General features: G+C 37.7%; 2 protein-coding genes across 3 annotated transcripts in view; one reads left to right on the top strand and one right to left on the bottom strand.

Moving 5' to 3' along the window:
• Cht7 (chitinase 7) overlaps positions 1-16,657 on the top strand; it is a 97,816-nt gene extending 81,159 nt beyond the window's left edge. For both annotated transcript variants that reach the window (XM_067792222.1, XM_067792221.1), the window contains exons 4-11: positions 9,581-10,110; positions 10,186-10,687; positions 10,746-10,954; positions 11,015-11,266; positions 11,331-11,442; positions 11,508-12,478; positions 12,867-13,068; positions 13,127-16,657. In XM_067792222.1, coding sequence (XP_067648323.1) covers positions 9,581-10,110; positions 10,186-10,687; positions 10,746-10,954; positions 11,015-11,266; positions 11,331-11,442; positions 11,508-12,478; positions 12,867-13,068; positions 13,127-13,332 — 2,984 coding nt within the window. In that variant the 3' untranslated portion in view covers positions 13,333-16,657. The remainder of the gene's footprint in view (positions 1-9,580; positions 10,111-10,185; positions 10,688-10,745; positions 10,955-11,014; positions 11,267-11,330; positions 11,443-11,507; positions 12,479-12,866; positions 13,069-13,126) is intronic.
• Positions 16,658-18,023: 1,366 nt separating this feature from the next.
• Positions 18,024-19,847, bottom strand: LOC137254510 (uncharacterized). Its single transcript, XM_067792223.1, has one exon. The coding sequence runs from the start codon at positions 19,525-19,527 to the stop codon at positions 18,259-18,261; it is 1,269 nt and encodes a 422-aa protein (XP_067648324.1). The 5' UTR covers positions 19,528-19,847; the 3' UTR covers positions 18,024-18,258.
• Positions 19,848-21,201: the final 1,354 nt, after the last annotated feature.

The raw sequence follows: 21,201 nt of genomic DNA, 5'->3' as shown, positions 1-21,201 counted from the left end.
ATATGTGTGCTAAATAAAAATTAGCGAAATCGGATAACGAACACGCCCACTTAAAAAAAAAAATTTGTTTAAGTCAAATTTTAACAAAAAATGTATTATCTTTACAGTATAAAAGTAAATTATGTCAACATTCGACTCCAGTAATGATATGGTGTAACAAAATACAAAGATAAAAGAAAATTTCAAAATGGGCGTAACTCCGCCCTTTTTCATTTAATTCGTCTAGAATACTTTTAATGCCATAAGTCGAACAAAAATTTACCAATCCTTGTGAAATTTGGTAGGAACATAGATTCTATGACGATAACTGTTTTTTGTGAAAATGGGCGAAATCGGTTGAAGCCACGCCCAGTTTTTATACACAGTGGTCCGTCTGTCCTTCCACATGGCCGTTAACACGATAACTTGCGCAAGAAACGATATATCTTAACTAAACTTAGTTCACGAACTTATCTGAAGTAGCTTTATCTTGGTATAAAATATGGCCGAAATCCGACTATGACCACGCCCACTTTTCCGATATCGAAAATTATGAAAAATGAAAAAAATGCCATAATTCTGTACCAAATATGAAAAAAGAGATGAAACATTGTAATTGGATTGGTTTATTGACGCAAAATATAACTTTAGAAAAAGCTTTGTAAAATGGGTGTGACACCTACCATATTAAGTAGAAGAAAATGGAAAAGTTCTGCAGGGCGAAATCAAAAGCCCTTGGAATCTTGGCAGGAATACTGTTCGTGGTATGACATATATAAATAAATTAGCGGTATTCGACAGAAGATGTTCTGGGTCACCCTGGTCCACATTTTGGTCGATATATCGAAAACGCCTTCACATATACAACTAAGGGCTACTCCCTTTTAAAACCCTCATTAATACTTTTAATTTGATACCCATATCGTACAAGCATATTCTAGAGTCACCCCTGGCCCGCCCTTATTGCGATATCTCGAAAAGGCGTCCACCTATAGAACTAAGGCCCACTACGTTTTAAATAATCATCAACACCTTTGATTTGATACACATGTCATAAAAACACATTCCACGGTTACCCTAGGTTCATTTTGCTAAATGGTGATTTTCCCTTATTTTGTCTTCAAAGCTCTCATGTGAGTATGTAATGTTCGGTTACACCCGAACTTAGCCTTCCTTACTTGTTTTTTATGATATTATTCCCGTTACTTCAACATAGGACACGACAGCCGCCTCATATTGCAGTTTAGTCAAATTCATTAAAGGTTAATGACTTCAGCTCAATCAAGGACAGTCACGTCTAAACTTGTTGAATAAGAGTTCTAATCTGCAATAATAATAAGCTGCAATTCTATGCTCCCTTGAAAGTTCAAAGACATCATCTTCAGCGCGCAGATTAAGAGTAAGAATAAAATGAAAATTAGTTTGACGATTCATAACTCGCACAAAGATCACAAACGTTTAAGTAGCAAATATTTGCTTCATGCCACAAACAAACGTTTTGCGATGCGGGCTATTGTTGTTGGATTAGCAAAACCAAAAAGCAATTAAGTATGCACCCTCCACCCCTATAAGTGTAAACGCATGCACAGCATTCTTGGATTTAGTTAATGCTGCTACTGCAATTGTGATGAATTATTTATGTAACTTCTTTCATTCTTTCAAATCTTCAAATCGTGCCTGAAACTTAATATTTAAATTATCAGTTAGAATAGCATTTATTTAGTGAATAAAGATTAGCGTCTTATTTAGTGCTTAATAGTTTTGATAACTATTTTTTACCACTTACACGGGGAAATTAGTATATAAATGTTTTGTAAATATGTATGTAACTAAAGTTCGACTAACTCTACAATTTGCCGTTAATGCAGCTGCAATCTTTTTTTACTCAACAATTTGTATCTCTAATGAATTTCTATTAACAAAACGTGACGCTCATAATTTTTGCTTTAAATTAAATCTTAGTAAGCAAATGACATGAATCAGGCAATAATAGCGCTAAGTTGTCGATTTAGAGATTATGAAATAAAAGATTACATACATAAATACTAAGAAAACGATTTTTTTAATTTTTATCGAATTTTTTTTAGTATGCTACCATGTTTTGTTAATTTGCCATTAATCTCTTTTGATCGGATTACTGATTTAAATTTGTTCGCAAATACACACATAAATATATAAGTACATACCTACAGCAGCGAAGAAAAAATAGCAGTGGTAAACGATGGCAACATAACATTTGAACCTTGCTTTCGCCTTTCTGTTTGAAATAAAGTAAGAAACGTAAAGGCCGAACGAAAATGATGGAGAATACCATTGCTAGACGAAATCGTTTGGAGGCGAATCATTCGTCTGAGCTATCATTCGCAATACAAAATGAAACCCTTAATCAAATTTCGTCCATTCAATTCATCTTTTTTTATTTTCAACAATCAGAATTGTGGAGAGAGGCATATCTCAGGGTGGTGTTCTCCCTCCAGAACTTTGGGTTGTTGAACTGGACGAAATACTACTTGAACTCGATATAAATTAAGTTAAGGTGGTGACATATGCAGACGAAGTAGAAATCGCAGTTTCAGGGTCTTTTCTCTCAACACTAAGCGAAATCTTATAGGGTGCGCCAGGCAGGCTACACCCCTGGACCGAAGGGAATGACCTCAATATCAACCCAAGCAAGACAGAATTAATACTCTTCAGTAACAGCCCCAAAATACGAGATTAATGTACCATGGGGTCGAAAAAGACAACAAGCTTAACTTTATTATCAATTTTGATAGAAGAATAACGAAGGCATACATTGCATTCTACTCGTGTGAGAGAATAGTTAGCAGGTACTGGGTGGGGCCTTAGGTCAAAGCTTATGATGTGGCTCGGCACAGCGCTCATAAGAGCCATTCTAGCGTGCGGAGCGTTAATGTGTTGGCCGGACAAGCAATACAACATCAAAAAAAATTAAACAAGATACAGCGGGCAGCATGGGGGACTGTATGGCCAAACAACAATATCCTATAAATGTTTCCTAACGTGAATGCGATTATAGATTACATATTACCTAAATTGAACCTTGACAAGAATTTCAAGGTGAAGTTTCCCTCAAAAATGGATTAGTCAGGCGACAAAGTTTAAAAAGAGGACGTATACTCTACAATGATAGGTCCGAAATGACCTGCGGTGCTGGTGCGAAGGCTTTCTCCGAACAGCTAAAAGTTATAATATCTATCTGTGTTCCCAGCTGAGCTAGTATCTTCCAAGCAAATATACTAGGGTTACAAAATAGCATGTATTTTCCTGCTGGAGAATGGGGTAAGCGATGGTAAGATACGCTCAATTGGCTTAACCATATGCGACCCTCCGTGAGAAAAGGTCCCTAGCTCGAATACTGTTGATTTTACAGGACGAGCAGGTATCTTAGGCCATGTGCGCTAGCTTTCGCATGATCGCCCGTATACGGCACAATTGCTGTCGAGTTTGACTGCTCATGACTCAAAAAGTAATACAGATATCGATAACGGGTTTTTACCAGTTTCGAGAACGAACTTTCATTTGTAGGAAATCGATCAAAAAAATTGAGTTTTCGTGTAAGAGGTCTTTTTTCGCGCAGTGTTACATAAACTTACTTTCTTTAAGGCCGTCGAAAATTGTTGCAGGACATTATGAGAAGCAGCAAACCTTGCGCTCATCACGCTCACTTGGGTACCAGGTCACAGGAACATCGACGTCAATGAAAAATTTGATAAACTTGGAAAGGCCGGTACATCGTTAGACACGTCTGAGGCGGTCATGGTGCACCGGCCACTTTCATCAATAAAGAGTAAGATTCCTATAAATCTCAAGAAAACCACAATTCGCAATTGGTACTATGCGAAAAATACCAGCAAAACCACCAAGCAAACATGGCCTTACCATAACCATGGAAGAATAGGACCTCTACTGAAGATGGCTAGGAAAGAGATCATGGGAATCCATTTTAACGACATGTGCAGGACTTGTAATGTGAACGGTTGGAAAGAGACGGTCACCTATTTCCTCTGCGAATGCACAGCCCTGGCGAACATGAGGTTTCGAACTTTAGGCAGTTTCACGTTGCCCGGCCTGGGACGGTGTGGGAACGCTACATAGAGGACATCAGAAGATTTACTGATCTAACTAAATGTTTAAAGTAAACACACAGAGAATGTGCATCAAAAAGATCGAAATTTTCGTAATTTTCTCGAAATTGTTTTTCAGATTGTTTGCATAGTTTCAGTCACCAAATTTCTTCGTAAAACATCGAATCAAAATAAAGGAAATTTAATTGATGAAATTTGACAAAAATTTGCACTGCCATTTTTCTGTGCGCTGCTATAGGTAAGCATTTCTGTGCGTGATTATATTTTAAGCTCGTGAATTTTGTTATTTCATCAATATCCATATTCTAATGTAGCAAATTAGTTTCAATGAATGACACTCTGAAACTGATTAATGATTTTGGAGGCTGTGCTATGAAGTGTTTATTTGCCGTTTTGGTAGGATTGAAGTGCGCAACCGCACACGCCAAAATTTTTTTATTATTCTATAGTGGATTTAGGTATTTATTAACTATTTAAGATTTTAAAAACAGATTAGCTTATAAGTAGAATAGGTTTATTTAGTATTCAAAATGTATGCGTGATCAAGTTGCATACACTTGCTGTACAATTAAGGTATTAAGAGCACATTTTACATATAGACCAGAGATGGGCACAATGCACCTTCAAATTAACACTTAAAAAGGTTATGCTTTTATCTTATATATAAAAATCACGTGTCACATTGTTTGTCCGCGATGGACTCCTAAATTACTGAACCGATTTTGAATTTGTTTTGCACCCCGTGTGTAGTTTGATCCAACTTGAAATATAGGATAGGTTATATCTCAGTTTATAGTCGCGATAATATTTTATTGCAAATTTGTTTATATGTTTATACGTAATAATAAAATGTTAGGTATACGCACCGGCATTCATATTTTCAGTGGTGCGGATATACATACATCCGTGTAACTTGTTGGTGTTTAATTAAACAACGTGCTCATCAATAAAAAATAGTATAGCGACGGCATCTACAAGGCAGATGAGTTTTCACTGAGAGCTTTTCATGGCAGAAATACACTCGGAGCGCTTGCCAAACACTGCCGAGGGGCGATTCCGCTTAGAAAAATTTTCTTCTGATTGAAAAATCTTATTTCTAAAATTTTGATGTTGCTTTGCCCGGGGTTTGAACCCAGGGCCTACGGTGTGGTAGGCGGAGCACGCTACCATCACACCACGGTGGTCGCGGGGGATTACCCGCGGGGTTTCTGAGGGGGCCCGCGATTTAGAAGTACTAAAAATTTTTTTTTAGTTCAGGAGAGTCTTTAGTTGCTCCATGTGCAATTTCAAAAGCAACGATTTCAAAAGCAACGAATATCTGCATTTCGTTTTAATATTATAGTGAAGTGTGAAAAATAAAAATCTATATATATAAAAGGAAAGGCTAAAATGTATGTTAGTTGGTCACCGGTGTTTGAAGAGATGCGTCGGTCGATTTTGTTCAAACGCGGACCCGGATACCCCTAGAATGTGTGGGTGATATGGATGTGAAATGGAAGCTGCTGCTGAGAGCTCCAAAGTAATTTTCATTGTGACATTCGATATAGTCGCATCAACCTGGCAAAACTGATAAATATGCATGCGAAGCCAAAATAGAGACATGAATTAATAATACCTACATACATATTTACATACGTCCTATTCGATTTGCCTGAAATTTGGTATATAAATTTGCCTATATTAGTATTTACGATCCTTTTTTCCGGGAAGTAGACCAGAGACGGACTGGGACTGGGATTAGGACTAGGACTGGGACTGAGACTCTGAGTAGGACTGGGACTGGGACTGTAACAAAATACATACCACTCTCTGGGACAGGCATTAAGGGATGAAGAAGAAAGAGAAGAACGTGAGAGAAGGAGAAGGAGACTGAGAAAGAAATAGAATGAGACGAATATGGAGATAGATGAAGCGAAAAAGACGGAGGGAGGAGTGAATAAAAGGATCAGGAAAAAATGAGGAGGGGTGGGGGAGGACAGAGTTAGACAGAAAAAGCTTATTAAAATGTATGCAGATAGGCCAAATTTAGGGCAGAACAACGTCCGCCGGGTCTTCTAGTAATAATATATAAAGTAGAATTGGGTACCTTGTCTCCCAGCCAGATTAGATAGCCTTCACTGCCTACACAAGATCTTAAGATAGACAGATAGCTTGAAAAGACCAGAGGGGATTGGAGACAGTGTCTTCCGACCATGAGCCAGAATATCAGTGCTACAAGTCAGTGTGCTGAGCTGAACCTACAACGTGGGATTCCCAACGAAACCACCGCAACACTTAGCCAAAGTCAAGCTGCATTTTAGACAATTTCGTCGTTCGAAATAAAATCAGCATTAGTATTGGAGTGCGGCGAAAAGCTGAAATAATTAGGAACCCGCAATATAGTACTGCTGGAGTGCGGTCAGATATCCTTGCGAGAGGAGCAACGACGTTGACCTACAGAGAGCTTGGGGGCGCGTATAACGATTAAAGAAGAGAACTGGCGCAGTGCGCCAGGCTTAAGACAATCTAAGTTACTGTGGAAGGTTTTAGTACATGAAGCTAGGCTACTCAAAAAATTGCCTAAGAATTCTGAAAGGTATTCTTACACGAAACTGCAGCACCATGCTTGGTAATACAATCGAATGACACCTGCCTGTCCTGCTATTGGCTACGGATACGGTTCCTGAAATGCGATGCTTTATCAATATCAGGCCTCAAGCCGAAGGAATTACTTGATTTCATTAGGGATGAGGTGCTGTGAAGGAGCTTAGGACACAACAGACTAATAGTCACAGTGCAGTCCTCAACACTTATCATATCTAATCTTGGAGCAGTATCACCGATAGCATTTAGAAAAATCAGCGAAATAAATCAGCAGGGTTCACTTAGATCGATTGATTCAAGTTGAGATACAACTCTAGCCATCTTTCACATACCAGGTATAAATACCAGGTATAAGAATGTGGAAGATGGTTAGAGTGGTATCTCAGTATTAAAGCTCACATAGTTACTATGTGTGGCAGAGAAAATAATATATAATCCGAAGAGGTCCCGATATAATCAAGAAGCTGTGGTAAATGATCCGAAACGATCCAAAATAGACCCGATCTTGGATTCCTGGTTATCTTGTAAACATACCCGCATTATAGCGAAATAATAGTTTCGATTAATACCCTAAGCATTGCTGAGATGGTCCCAAACCAGTTCCAAACTATTCGCAAAAACCGTCCCGAATCTATAACGAAACAACCCTGAAACAGAACAGAAATGATCCCGAAATGGCAGCAACATGATTGAAAAATGATATCGAAAAGGTCACGAAATATTAAAAATGGTTCTATTAGAGGTTTACGCCGATCACTTTATCGGCGGCGGCGGCGTAGGCTCTATTATATACCGGCGGCGGCGGCGCGGGCGGCGTTCCGGTGTACGCCGGTGATCTTATTTTACAAAGCTTCGTTTTTCTATTTAAAAAAATAATATTTAGGAAAGGTTTTGTTTGTATGTATTTAAGGAAATCAACGTGTCGGCCATTTTGGAGATCCGAGATTTTTGCCTCAAGATATCGCAGACCGTTCAAAAATTTTCAGGAGTAGCTCCTTGCGGGGGGATTGTCCCTCGTTCGCTTACTCCAGAGAGGCTTCGAACCTAACCCCGGTCTTTGGAATTGGAACTGCTGCTTCTGCTGAAAAGAAATAGAGATACATAAAATAGTCACACTTTTGTCTGTATATCTCGTACACAGCGTAGTTTCACCTAGGGTTAACTCCTAGTAATCGTCGCGAACAAATTTCTTTAAATCATTTGTGGTTTCTTGGCGGTCACGCACAAAGGCGACTTACGGTTGCTATTAATGGTCTTTTGATACTCATGAGGCACAGGGCGCCTCCAGTTGTTTCGGCTGTTTTTAAGAATAGTATCAATCCCGACCACCAATCGCTACCACGCCTTCTGACCCTCACACCATATGCCAGCACAGAAGCTATAGGACTGCGACTTCGAACTCATACCTTCGTCGACCAAACTTTCCTAGAAGCTCTAGGTGTAGCTCCGAAGACTTTCCAACGGATGCTTTTGTCGCGCTATGCTGCCGAGAAACACCTTGAAACGTTATGGAGTGACTATTCGGCCAAAGATGCCGCCCCCGAAATCATAAGCAGTCTAAGTGGATGTCATTGCGTAATGTTTGAGTGTTCTTGCGAAGGACAAAGCCTCACCTGGTAAATATGTGTGCCTACGAATTCACATATGAACCGTTTATTTTGAAAGTGGCATAAGTCATTTCATGTCGTTTAGGTTCAGTGATAATTTGTTTGTATCTCTCCTCGCCTCCAGTTTGTTAGAGTCCAATATCCAAAAGATGCAATTCTTATTATTATTTTATAATTGTAGAACCATCTATATATGCATTCGTTCAAAAATAACAATGCATTTAAGACAATGAGTTGGAAATGACTTATGCCACTTTCAAAATAAACGGCTCATAAGTAACAGGAGCCGTAACGTGAAGACTAGCGTATTGAATGAAGAAGTGTGAAAATCAAAATTAACGTTTCAGACGCTATTGTATAGTTTCGCAAATAGACAACAGATGTTTGAATGTAAGCCCAAGTGATTTTTCAAACCCTTCTCATACGTAAATATATCTTCAACTTATGTATGAGGTAATAATCATTTCAAAAGAGTGTTTATGCCCCTACAACCTACTAAAGGATTTTGCATCACTGATTTCTTTTATTCTTTCAGCCAATCGCAATATAAAATTAATAAAAAAAAAAATCGGCACCTTTTTTGGGTGTTTTGCTTTTTTTAACAACTTAAGGACAATTTGAAACGCCTTATTTGAATTCATTGTTGATTATTAATTTTTTGAAAAAAATATGCAAAGTGAGCATATAAATTTATTATATAACTTTTCTTTTAGTGTTTTGTTTTAATAACTTGATGAATTCGGTGATGCAAAGTCCGTGTTAAGCTGTCATCGAAAACGCCTGTTTTTTAAATAACTTTCGAACAGTTAGAAAGAGTTACATTTCGCAATTAGTTTCTTATAACTGGCAGTGATGCGCATCCGTTGATACCACTTTCGACCATATCCGACCAATTTTCGGCATGCACAATAAATGGCCTAAACAGTCTTAAACGAGTAGAAAATATAGTAACGCGCCGCACACCGCCGCCGCTGCGCCGATATTTTTGATATTCGGCGGTGGCGTGCGAAAAAATTGTGTGGAGATGTCCCCAAAATAATTCAGAAACAGCCCACATTGGGAGACGAGGAAGTTGTCCCCCTCTGGCCAGTGGATCCTATCAGGCTGTCGTCTATGACTTTCGCAAATTTCAACTTAATCTGTCCAGCCGTTCTGCCGTGATTGATTCACAAAGACCGTTAGAAAATAATTATGTTATGTATATACCCAGTAGATACTTCTAGACTACTGGACTGGCTAATGTACTATTCCTCTAGTTCCATTTTAGATATCAACCTTCACTTAATAATTGACTTATATTTTCAGCTAAGACACGCCGAAGACTACGTCGCCCCACCTCCACATCCGTTTCATCCGCTGCTTCTGAATCAACAAGCAGCAATGTTGTCTCTAGACGTGTTACAAAATCTTCAACCGATGAGATTGAAAAACGCATTGATCAACAACCCGCCTCTTCATCATCATCCGCCAAAACCACAGTACCACGTGCCCGCGGACGTTCAAAGTCGAAGCTACGTAGTTCCGCGGCTGCAGCAGCAGCTACTACCGCTTTGGTGGCAAGCAGCTCCACGTTAAAGAGCAAGAAGACAAAAGCGGATGATGGTGGTATGAAAATTGTTTGCTACTATACAAATTGGTCACAATATCGCGTGAAGATTGGTAAATTTGTACCCGAAGATATTCCAGCCGACTTGTGTACACACATCATTTTCGCTTTTGGTTGGTTAAAAAAGAATAAACTGAGCTCATATGAATCGAATGATGAGACTAAAGATAATGTGCCTGGTTTGTATGATCGTATGATGTTGCTCAAGAAGGCAAATCCGAAATTGAAGGTAAAATAAGCTTCAGCTATCCCAAAGTTGTTAAATTTTGTATTAAAATTTTTTGCTTGCTTCTAATTTACATAGATTTTACTTGCTTTGGGCGGCTGGTCTTTTGGCACACAAAAGTTTAAGGAAATGTCCGCAACACGTTACACGCGTCAGACCTTTATCTACTCAGCCATTCCGTTCTTGCGTAAACGTGGTTTCGATGGTCTCGATATGGATTGGGAATATCCAAAGGGCTCTGATGATAAGAAAAACTTTGTTTTGTTGTTGAAGGAGTTGCGCGAAGCTTTTGAGGCGGAAGCGCAAGAGCTTAAGAAACCGCGTCTCCTGTTATCAGCTGCCGTACCAGTCGGACCCGATAATGTGCGTGGTGGTTATGATGTACCAGCTGTGGCAAGTTATTTGGACTTTATAAATTTAATGGCATACGATTTCCACGGTAAATGGGAGCGTGAGACTGGACACAATGCTCCGCTCTATTCGCCCTCAACAGACTCGGAATGGCGTAAGCAATTATCTGTAGATAATGCAGCTAGCTTGTGGGTGAAGATGGGCGCACCAAAGGAGAAACTCGTGATTGGTATGGATTGTGAGACGTAGCTACTCTTGGATGCATTAATTATCGATTTTCTCTTTAGGTATGCCGACATATGGACGGTCCTTCACCTTAGCCAACATCGACAAGCATGGTCCAAATGCTCCTGCGACTGGTGGCGGTAAGGAGGGCGTCTATACCAAGGAAAGTGGTTTCTTGGCTTACTACGAAATCTGCGAGATGTTGTTAAATGGTGCTGTTTACGTTTGGGATGATGAGATGAAGGTGCCGTATATGGTTGATGGAGATCAGGTATGAGCTAACCTAAATAAATATTATTAACTTATTTAAAATGGTATTTGATCTTCGTAGTGGGTCGGTTTCGATGACGAGCGCGCAATACGCAACAAAATGCATTGGATCAAATCAAATGGCTTTGGTGGCGCTATGGTTTGGACCATAGATATGGATGATTTCAAGGGGGAGGTATGCGGCGGAAAAGTCAAATATCCATTAATTGGCGCTATGCGCGAAGAATTGTTAGGTATATCACGTGGTAAAGAGGTTAAAGATGTTAACTGGACCGCTGTGGCTGCAACCTTTGAAGATTTGGAGGAAGAAAAGGTTGGTAGTACTGGATGAATAGGCTGAATACGTGAAATCCTCTAACTCAGTTTTTTTTTTGCAGGAAGATAAACCCGCCCCTATTAAAATCGATGTAGAGGAAATACTTAGCAAAGTGCGCAAACCATCGAAGAAGCAACGCATCAAGTCTGGCCTTGTAGCAAAGGAACAAAATAGTAAGCCCACTCAATTTTATACCCATACATAAATACTAATACAAACAGTAACTTACCTTCCACAGCACGTCCCGCGCAGGTGTTCTGCTACCTCACCAGTTGGTCTGCCAAACGTCCTGGTGCTGGCAAATTTTTACCTGCCAACATTGATCCTAAACTCTGCACCCATGTTGTGTACGCATTCGCTTCACTCAAAGATTACAAGCTCAGCGAGGCAACCGATGACGATCCCGAAAACTATGAACAAGTTATTGCACTACGCGAAGAGAATCCCGACATACATATCTTACTCGCTATCGGGGGCTGGGCTTTCGGTTCGAAACCATTCAAAGAGCTCACATCTAACGTCTTCCGCATGAATCAGTTCGTTTATGAGGCAATCGAGTTTCTACGCGATTACAAATTTAATGGTCTCGATGTCGATTGGGAATATCCACGTGGTGCTGAAGATCGTGCCGCCTATGTTAACCTTTTGCGAGAGCTGCGTGTTGCTTTTGAGGGTGAAGCCAAATCTTCTGGACAGCCACGCCTACTTTTGACTGCTGCGGTGCCGGCTTCATTCGAAGCAATCGCTGCTGGCTATGATGTACCTGAAATTTCGAAATATTTAGATTTCATTAATGTAATGACCTATGACTTCCATGGACAATGGGAGCGTACAGTGGGACATAATTCACCACTCTTCCCTTTGGAAGCGGCAACGGGCTATCAAAAGAAATTGACGGTGGACTTTAGCGCTAGAGAATGGGTTAAACAAGGTGCGCCCAAAGAGAAGCTGCTCATTGGTATGCCTATGTATGGCCGTTCATTTGAGTTGGTGAACGAGACACAATTTGATATTGGCGCTCCTGCGTCTGGTGGTGGTAAGGCAGGCAAATTTACGAATGAAGCTGGTTTCTTGAGCTATTATGAGGTATGCTCATTCCTGGCGGCGGAAAACACAACATTGGTGTGGGACTCCGAACAACAAGTGCCATTTGCTTATCGTGGAAATCAGTGGGTTGGATTCGACGATGAACGTTCGCTGAAGACTAAGGTGAGTGGGAGAGTGGAAGTGAAGTTATATTAAGGGTTTCCGTAAATGTTCAACCTTTCGGTTATGAAAGTTTGTTATGAATATTTATAACCCTTAACGGATTTGCAAAGACATATAGTTTGTTACGTGACACCTGGAAAAGCATTTTCAATGACATAAAAAAGTTTATGAATTCGTCCACGACACTCAAGAGTAGTGTAGAGAAAAAATAAGAGAAGAGCGATGGCGAATTCCTCAAGGTTGTAATAAACACGAACTTATGAAGTAGGTTTTGTTTTTCCTGAGAGTGTTGTGTTAGTTTAGCAGAGTCGTGGTTGGATGTCGTTCTTTTCCTAATGCTTCCGTATTGAATCAACCACATATGATACTAAATTGTTATTCCTCACAGATGGAATGGCTCAAGGAGCAAGGTTTCGGCGGTATAATGGTTTGGTCTGTTGATATGGATGATTTCTCTGGACGTTGTGGAGCTGGAAAATATCCACTTCTGAATGCGCTAAATGATGAATTGAAAGAATATAAAGTTGAATTGGAATATGACGGACCATATGAGTCATATGGACCACGTGGCGCCTACACAACAAAAGATCGTAAGTGAAAAGAGTAAAACAAAATATTATGAATTAACCATTTTGCCCGTCTTTCCAGCTCATGACGTTACCTGCGCCGAGGAAGATGGTCATATTAGCTACCATAAAGATTGGAATGATTGTACACATTATTACATGTGTGAGGGTGAACGCAAACATCATATGCCATGTCCTGCCAATTTAGTTTTCAATCCACAAGAAAATGTTTGCGATTGGCCTGAAAATGTGGAGGGTTGCCACGCGCCAACAGAAGCGCCCGCTTAATAAAGTGAAAGCAAAAATTTTTGGAAAAAAGAGGTTTTGCGTTTTTTATGTATGTATATTTAGTGCTCCTGTAGCTGTATGTACTAATTTAGAACAAAATGAGAAAATCGAAAATTCTACAGCAACAAAAAACTAAGGAATATAAAATTAAGTTCAAAATAAAAATTTTTAATATTTTTTACTTGCTCATATATTTCTAAATTTATTTTCGCTAATTAGTGAGTAACGTTAATTTACTTATGCGTTTTCTTTGTTTGGAAATTCTAAAGAAAACTGCCAACCGATAACTAAAATTTTTACGTCTACCCTACGAAAAACAAATACAAATTCTTGCTAGTTTGGGAAAATTTGTAAAAAAAAATGATCTAAAGAGAGTTGAAAGCTATTTGTGTACATCTAGAGCTTACGATTTCTCGAACTTGTTCGAGAAGAGATTTCTCGCGAGTCTCGCCTTCTCGCGAGATTCTTGAGTCTCGAAATACTCGCGAGCTTCTCGACATTTAATTTAATCGATTCATTGGCTGTTTTATATAGAGCTGACGATTTCTTTTGGAGCACAAGCGAAAATTTCCACAAAAACGGAATTAAAAAACACCGAAATGTATAGAATACTGCCAATGCAGCGACTGAATTGAAAGTCGAGAAGCTCGCGAGATTTACGAGTACTTCGAGACACGAGAATCTCGCGAGAAGTCGAGTTCTCGATTTCTCGGGTTTCGAAAATCTCGCTTGTGTTCGAGAAGAAATCGTAAGCTCAATTTGCATCCATCGAAGCGTGCAATAATTCCAGATAGCAACGTTGAGAGGCAGTCAACTTTTGAACTCAACTTTTTGTTTTACTCAACGCTGCATTGGTTTACATTTGAATATTTCTAAATCAAATTTTTCAATTAATTTTTCGGATCAATTTTTCTCATGCAATCAAATTGTTTGTAAAGTTTATCAATCTCAAAAACTCATTAATCATGAATCAACAGGTTTTAGAAACAAATTGATTTCGCCTGGTTGATCTTTAAATCATCTAACGATAAATAGATGCCAGACCGAAATAAAAAAACTATTTACCTATTATCAATGTTTATTTATTATCAATATGTCTCGATAAAACTGTAAGCATAGAACGATTTTTACAGATTTTTTTCTGAAGCTGTTTCACATTAATATATTATTTAAAATGATTGTTCAAACTAATTGCTATAACTAACCCAATTATGTTTTAACCATACTTCTTGGATTTTTTCTTTTCGTCGCCTACCTTTTGAAAAATAGAAATGGCAGTTTAATCGACTGGAGATGTTGGTTTTGAAAATATTAGAGTTTCTAATGCAGTCGGTTTGTCAAAATAAAGCATCTGCATGGTTTTAAGGTCATTCATTTACCAAGTATCTTCATTTTATGTATGCAATATGCAAGTTGTTCAGTTTTCTTCGCTTCCCGAAAATGTTGTTTGTGTATAGTTCAGGCGCAGAGGATATCACGAACTGGATTTGAGAATATAAAAAGAACCGACGCTTATTGGTTAATAAAGTTAATCAATGCCCATAAAGAAAGATATTAAATTGTGTATCCAATACATTTTTGTATTCCTACTATTTCAACGTTTATTATTTTTTCTATAAATCAGCAATCGCAAGTTCTCTAATCCAAACGGATTCAAGGAATCGATAGGAAATCATATCGGACGTGCTGATTATTCGATGTTTAATTAATCATTTTAGAGCGACATCTCTAATATGATCTTGCTTCACTGTTATATCCAAAATGAGAGTTTATTTTTGGAGACAAAAGTCACATTAGCGTAAGTTTAAATTTAAACACTGATGATTAGCTGTAAAATTGTCAGATTTGTTTGTTATAAGCTCTTAAAACAATTTTTTTTTCTTTCAGTAACGGTACTTGATATACAAATTTAAAAATATTAGACATTTCTTTCGCTATTCAAGAAAACTGAACAATACTTTTTTCATTACTTTAAACTTGTTTGGTTTGCAAACAAAACTGTACATAGCAAACGTGCTCATTTTTAAAACTGCAAATGCCCAAAACTTCAAATTTAAAACATATAATATGTCAACATTAATTGCCATAAGACAGTGAACTTTTCACTTTTGAAACATTTTGAACTGTTTTCATAAAACCATATAATTTAGACAGGTACTGTAAAATTTTTCGCTGCTGAGTAAAACTTTTTAACAATCTTTATTTAATTTTTTCTTATTATATAAATTCTTCGTTCTAGCTATAAAAAATTTGTGTATATTTACTCCACCTATTTTTCATTGGAACTTTTAATAAAACAAAAATATCTGAATACAAAAAATACTAAGCAATTTTTTTTTTCTTTTAAATGCCAATCGAGGCAATTTGCAAACAAATTGAAACTCCTAACGAATTTGTAAAGTTTTTTTTTTGCCAAATCTGTATCTATAATAAAAACAAAAAAAAAAATATTTGCTCTATTCGAACGTTCTAACTTTTAAGCCCCTTTGCTTCCAATGTGTAGTATGTAATTGTTTAAAATAATAATATATTTTTTTTTTAATATCATAACTGCCCATACAAACTGCCGTTTTGTGAAAAATTTAAAATATAAATTTTTGACTTTTTCATTACTTTTAAATTTAAGTAATAACTTTTCAAATATGTTTTATGAATATATTTATGTTTTTTAGTACATTCTGTTTTTAATTTTGGTATATTTCACTTAACTAAACTGATACATTTATAATGTATAATTTTATAATATTTTCATTTTGGCTTTTTAAGAATTTTTTTTTTTCGTTTGATTTTAACCTTTTTATTTCAAAACCCTAGTTTTTTGTTTTTTTTTAACTTATGTAATTTGAACTAGTTTTGCTGTGCATGTAAACAATTTTTTACAACTTTTTGTTTACAGTTGGTATTTTTTTCATCTATTCAGCTTATACTTTTTCCTATTCTCATTTTTTACTCACTTCCCGTCTATTTAACCTCTACAAATCTTTTATCTTAAAAAATTTGTTGAAGTACATCCTGCTTGTATATACAGAACTGTGATAAAATATTAAACCGTTATACTAAATTTCAGTATGGCATTTTTAATTGTACTAATTCGTTATCTGTAACTAACAACTGTACCCTTCGAAACGTATAATTTTTCTCTTTATATCATTTCCCTTTTTTATCTTGCTCACACGTTCGAAAATGTATGCATTTTTTTTAATTCGGTAAAAATTATCGAAATTTTTGTATTTATAAAATATAATAATAAATTTTGTATTATAGTGTTATGTTTAGTAAATATGATAAATAAAATATAAAATTAAATAAAAATTTAAAAACTAAACCTTTAATCTTTTTTAATGAATTTTTTGTCTTATACCATGAGAGGGAAAGGAAAAAAAGTTGGGAAATCTCATGAAAAATTCAGTGTAGTGTAAATACTTTAATTGAGGAAACTATCGCCCTGGAAAACTAAAATAAGCAAGTGCGAGGACTCAGTACATAATTTAAAGCATTTTAAGTGAGTTTCGTCGGGGTTACACTTATGACGTTTTCTTTTCTGAAAATAATGCCACCCTGTTGGTTCTTCTCTGCTCTCTCGTAAGCTTGTGTGTTGTCTTCGTAAAATATTTTCCTTTGAATGAGAAAACGGACACCGTTACCTACATATTCACCCATTTTGCAGAGCCCTAGGTAACCTAGTTCAAAAGATAAAGTTTATAAGTGCAAAAGAAAACGCTATTAGCTCGAATTTTTGTTACTACTGTTGGTGTAGAGTTAAGTACATTCTGCAAATTATTAAATATTTCAATCGGATCACACGCATAGAAGTAGCTTCGCCTTCGCATCTTCCTTAAAGCAGGCAGGTGGGTTAAGGCTAAACTTTAGCTAAGACGGAAAATTTACCTCCCGATCATCCTCTTCAATACGAGAAGCGCCGTAAATAAACAGAAGTTATTGTAAGTTGAGTATTTGACATTACACTTCTTATACATATCGATTAATCCTGTTCAAAAGCGTTAATCGGCCTTCTGTTTCTGGGCGGTTCCGCATTATTGTGGGTTTATTTACTTCATGAACGAAGTACTACTTGTACTCAAAGGTGGTGGAATAAATGTATTGGGTTATACAGACGACGTAGTATCGTAGATATAGAGTCAATCACCACAAAAGAACAGCTCAGAAAGGAAGAGGAAAAAATATAGGAAATCACTGGCTTCGGACGATCGGACTATACCATGCAAAAAGTCACAGCACTAAGTCAGCCTGTTCTGGACTAACTTTAGTGCTCAGAGGCCAATGGGGTCCATATATGTATTATGGACATCTGGTGCGGCAGTTTATAACGCCATTATATATTATAATCCAAAAAAGAACTAGTTCCTCAGTGGTCTAAAGTAGACTAATCGCACTTAAAGTCCATTCGGATAAATAAAATTGTGCAGTTAGGCGTTTCATAGAAAATAACCCAACAAGAGACATGAAATGGTATCAATTGCATGCTCCCCTGGGACTAATCTGCGGGCGCATCCCGGATTAATAGTTTTTGTGCAGGGCAGTATTAAGTGAGTGGGAAAGAGAAAAATAAAGAGATTGCGAAAGAGAATGAGAAAGAGGAAAAATCGAAATATGACTGCTGTCCGGAAAAAACCTTCATCCTGGATTTATGGGCGTAAAAGTAGAGCATGAAACAACAAGTTAGAGGGACATTTGGTTTTATAAATACTTTTATTTAAAAAAAAATTAATTTACATATTTACACATCTGCTTGTGTTTGTATATACGAGAGCCTAATCCTAAATTTATTTTGTAAAATCTTCAATAAATAAAATATAAATTCGTATGAAATATATAAGTATGTTCGTAAACACTATGTGAATATAAATCAAAGAACACACTTCTCCCATCTTCTCCATCCCCATGCTTCAAACGCAGCTATGTATTTCACTCCTTACTTTCGTCTCTATTTAGCGCCTGTTGCACGCGTTGTAGAAAACGTACCGGACGCAACCAAGGCAACATAACACTAGGTGGCGCTGAACGAGCTGACGCAGCCGGAGGCTCAGTCATTTTTTGTTGGCTCTTCATCCACGAATCAAAGACCTCAACAAAGTCATCATGAAACCGTTTTGGCAAAACTTCCGAATTACCGCTATTAAATGTATTTTGCAATAAATCACCGCCATCACGCAATCCTGTACGTAAACCCTCACGTATGTTTTCGCCTAATTCGGAATCTTGTATATTACGTATGGTGTTTTTGAGTGCTTTGCGCACAGGTGCCAATGGAGCGTCCGCCACCTCCTCTGATTCACGACTTTCATTTTCGTATTCTGGTTCTACTTGTTGCTTTGTTTGAGTTTTTTGTTGCGGTTGTGAAGCACGTCGACGGAAAAGTGGTGCAGGACGTAGTAGCATTTTAGGATGATCAGTAAACCAAGATTCAGGGCTTTCGCGTGTGGCGTTGTCCTCTTCTTTGTTACGTTGCGTTTCACGTTTTTTATTTCCACCACTGACGGCACTTTCTTCCGCCTTACGACGTGGCGCTGGACGCACTAAAGCACTTGCGAAATCACTAAACCAATCTAAATGATCAGTTGAACGTCGCATGCGTGCAATTGCGTCCTTGACTAGTTTACGATTATCATTACCATGAACAAGTTCATTGTTATGTTTCATGGGCACAAAGGGACGATAAATCGATATGGTGGAACGTTTTTGTGGTGGCACACCCACTTGTATGGAAGCAGCTGTACGCGCCATATCTTGTGCTAATTGCATTGCTGTGTGTATGAAATGATCGCTCGTCGGACCTTGGATGAGCACTTCGTAGGGTAGATTTTTCGTGTGGGCTTCATCCTGCATTGCGGCAATACATTCGGTGTGTGAACGTTTTGCTCGCATCACTTTTGTGTCATTGCGTCTTGCGTAGGAGTTACTTCGACGTGTTTGATCGCTGGTAAGTTTATTATATTCACAGAGGCATTGTTCACCACAATAGAATCCAATGCAGCCACATTGTTCACATAGCGACTTACAACTGTTCTCTAGACGCTGCTCCTGTGCTTGATTCTTGCCCCAAAATTTCATGAGGGATGGCGATTTTTCTTCGCGTGGCAACGCTGTCGAAATAACAACAATCCAAACGAGCAGCAATCCTATGGTGCAGAGCCAAAAGTGGGCGTGCGTTATGGGCGTAGCATTTGGTGACATTTTTTTTAAATGTTGTCTGTTGTAGCTCTTTTTTAATATCTTTTTTCTTGCTACTAAATCTTTATTTAATCGCGTCGCGGTTGCTGGTTTGAACTCAACTCAATGCTTTTATATTGAAATTAATTGATTTTATAGCGTGTTCACATTTGTTGCGGCGCCCAAGCGCTTTAATAAATATTTATGTTTTTCCAATATTTACGATTTTCATAATTTTTATTTTAATAATATTTTGATTAAAATTTTTCTTTCTATATATTTTTTTGCGTTCGGTATCGTTGTCTGCTCAATGCTTTTCGTACTGAATTTGATTTTATGTTTTGGGGATTGTTTTGGCTTGTTGACTCGTTCGAGTGTTGGAGAATTTGCCGATCAAGCACAAATTGAAACAGTTGTAGGAAATACAAATATATAGTGGTGCACAGTTGTATATATATTTGAGCATGTACACACGTGAAAACTCTTCATATGCAATTACCAAGAAGCAGGTGTCAGATTCGCCATGAGCGGCTTTCGGGTTTTTACATATGGGCCGGCTTTTCATTTTAAAGTGAAATACTCAATTAAAGTCCGGAGATATGGCTGAAATTCTTCTCGCTGCCGATATGAGCTTTTTATTTGCTGCGTATCGTTTTTTTTTTCTTATTGGACGTTGGGGTAGCGTACTACCCCCAAGTGGTCCAATGAGACCAAGCAAATCCTGTTTATGTGTCCGCAGCCCTTGTGACCGCCGTTAGGCATCACGTCATCATTTGCGTCATAACTAGAAAGGTCATCTTGCTCACAGCAGTCCAACAATCCATTTGTCTGCACATTCGGGGAACTAAATTCTTAATGGAAGGCCCCTATCTAAAAACTCTGTGTACAGAGTCTTTCACCGTAAAAACGAGGGCAGCGAAACATTACGTTCTCTGCGCTTTCCTATTCGGCGTGACAGTGGTGACAGAAAGTATCCTCTATCTCACGCGTATGTATGTATTCCTTGAAACCGCGGTGCACGCTCAATATCTGTGTGAGGGGGTAGTTTAGTTTGAAGTGTTTTCGCTCGTAACATTCCGCTATATTTCGAGCTAGCATGAATGTCCAGCGCCCTTTTCTCGATTCTTCACACCGTTCTTGCCACCTATTGTTCTTGACCTTGCACTTTTCTTAGCATCTTTGGATGGTCTGCTGGTTCAAATGCCATATACCGTTTTCATAATGAAACTGAATCGAATCACAGTTTTATTTAATTAAATAATTAAGTTTCTCTTTTCATACAGGGCTTTTTGCTTCATTAAGCGAACATCTGTCAGCAGCCCCAAACAAATATTTCGTTTTTATAAAAATTAGTTAAATGGAAAGCAGCCGTTTCCTTCTTAACTATAAATCAAAATAAAATACATGCGCAACTACCCATAGATGTTGCACCTAACCAAATATGTGGCTATTTTCGAAAAAGCCATATTACCTTTTGCAGCAAATGCAACGAAAATTAAATTTAGAATTTTTTCGTGTTTTTCTATTTTTCGTAAATTATTCAAAATAATTAAATTTTGATTGTCATTTGTTACATTGACAATAAATTTCGAAGAACCAAGCAAAACCGACTGGATTTTTCACTCGATTAGGCATTCAATAAAGCAATAATGAGATGATTAAGAATTTGTATTTTGTACGGAAGATTGAGTTCAATTA

Source organism: Eurosta solidaginis, chromosome 5 (genome assembly GCF_040869045.1).
Source record: "Eurosta solidaginis isolate ZX-2024a chromosome 5, ASM4086904v1, whole genome shotgun sequence".
NCBI classification, from domain to species: domain Eukaryota; kingdom Metazoa; phylum Arthropoda; class Insecta; order Diptera; family Tephritidae; genus Eurosta; species Eurosta solidaginis.
This window is presented reverse-complemented; position numbering and strand designations above follow the sequence as displayed.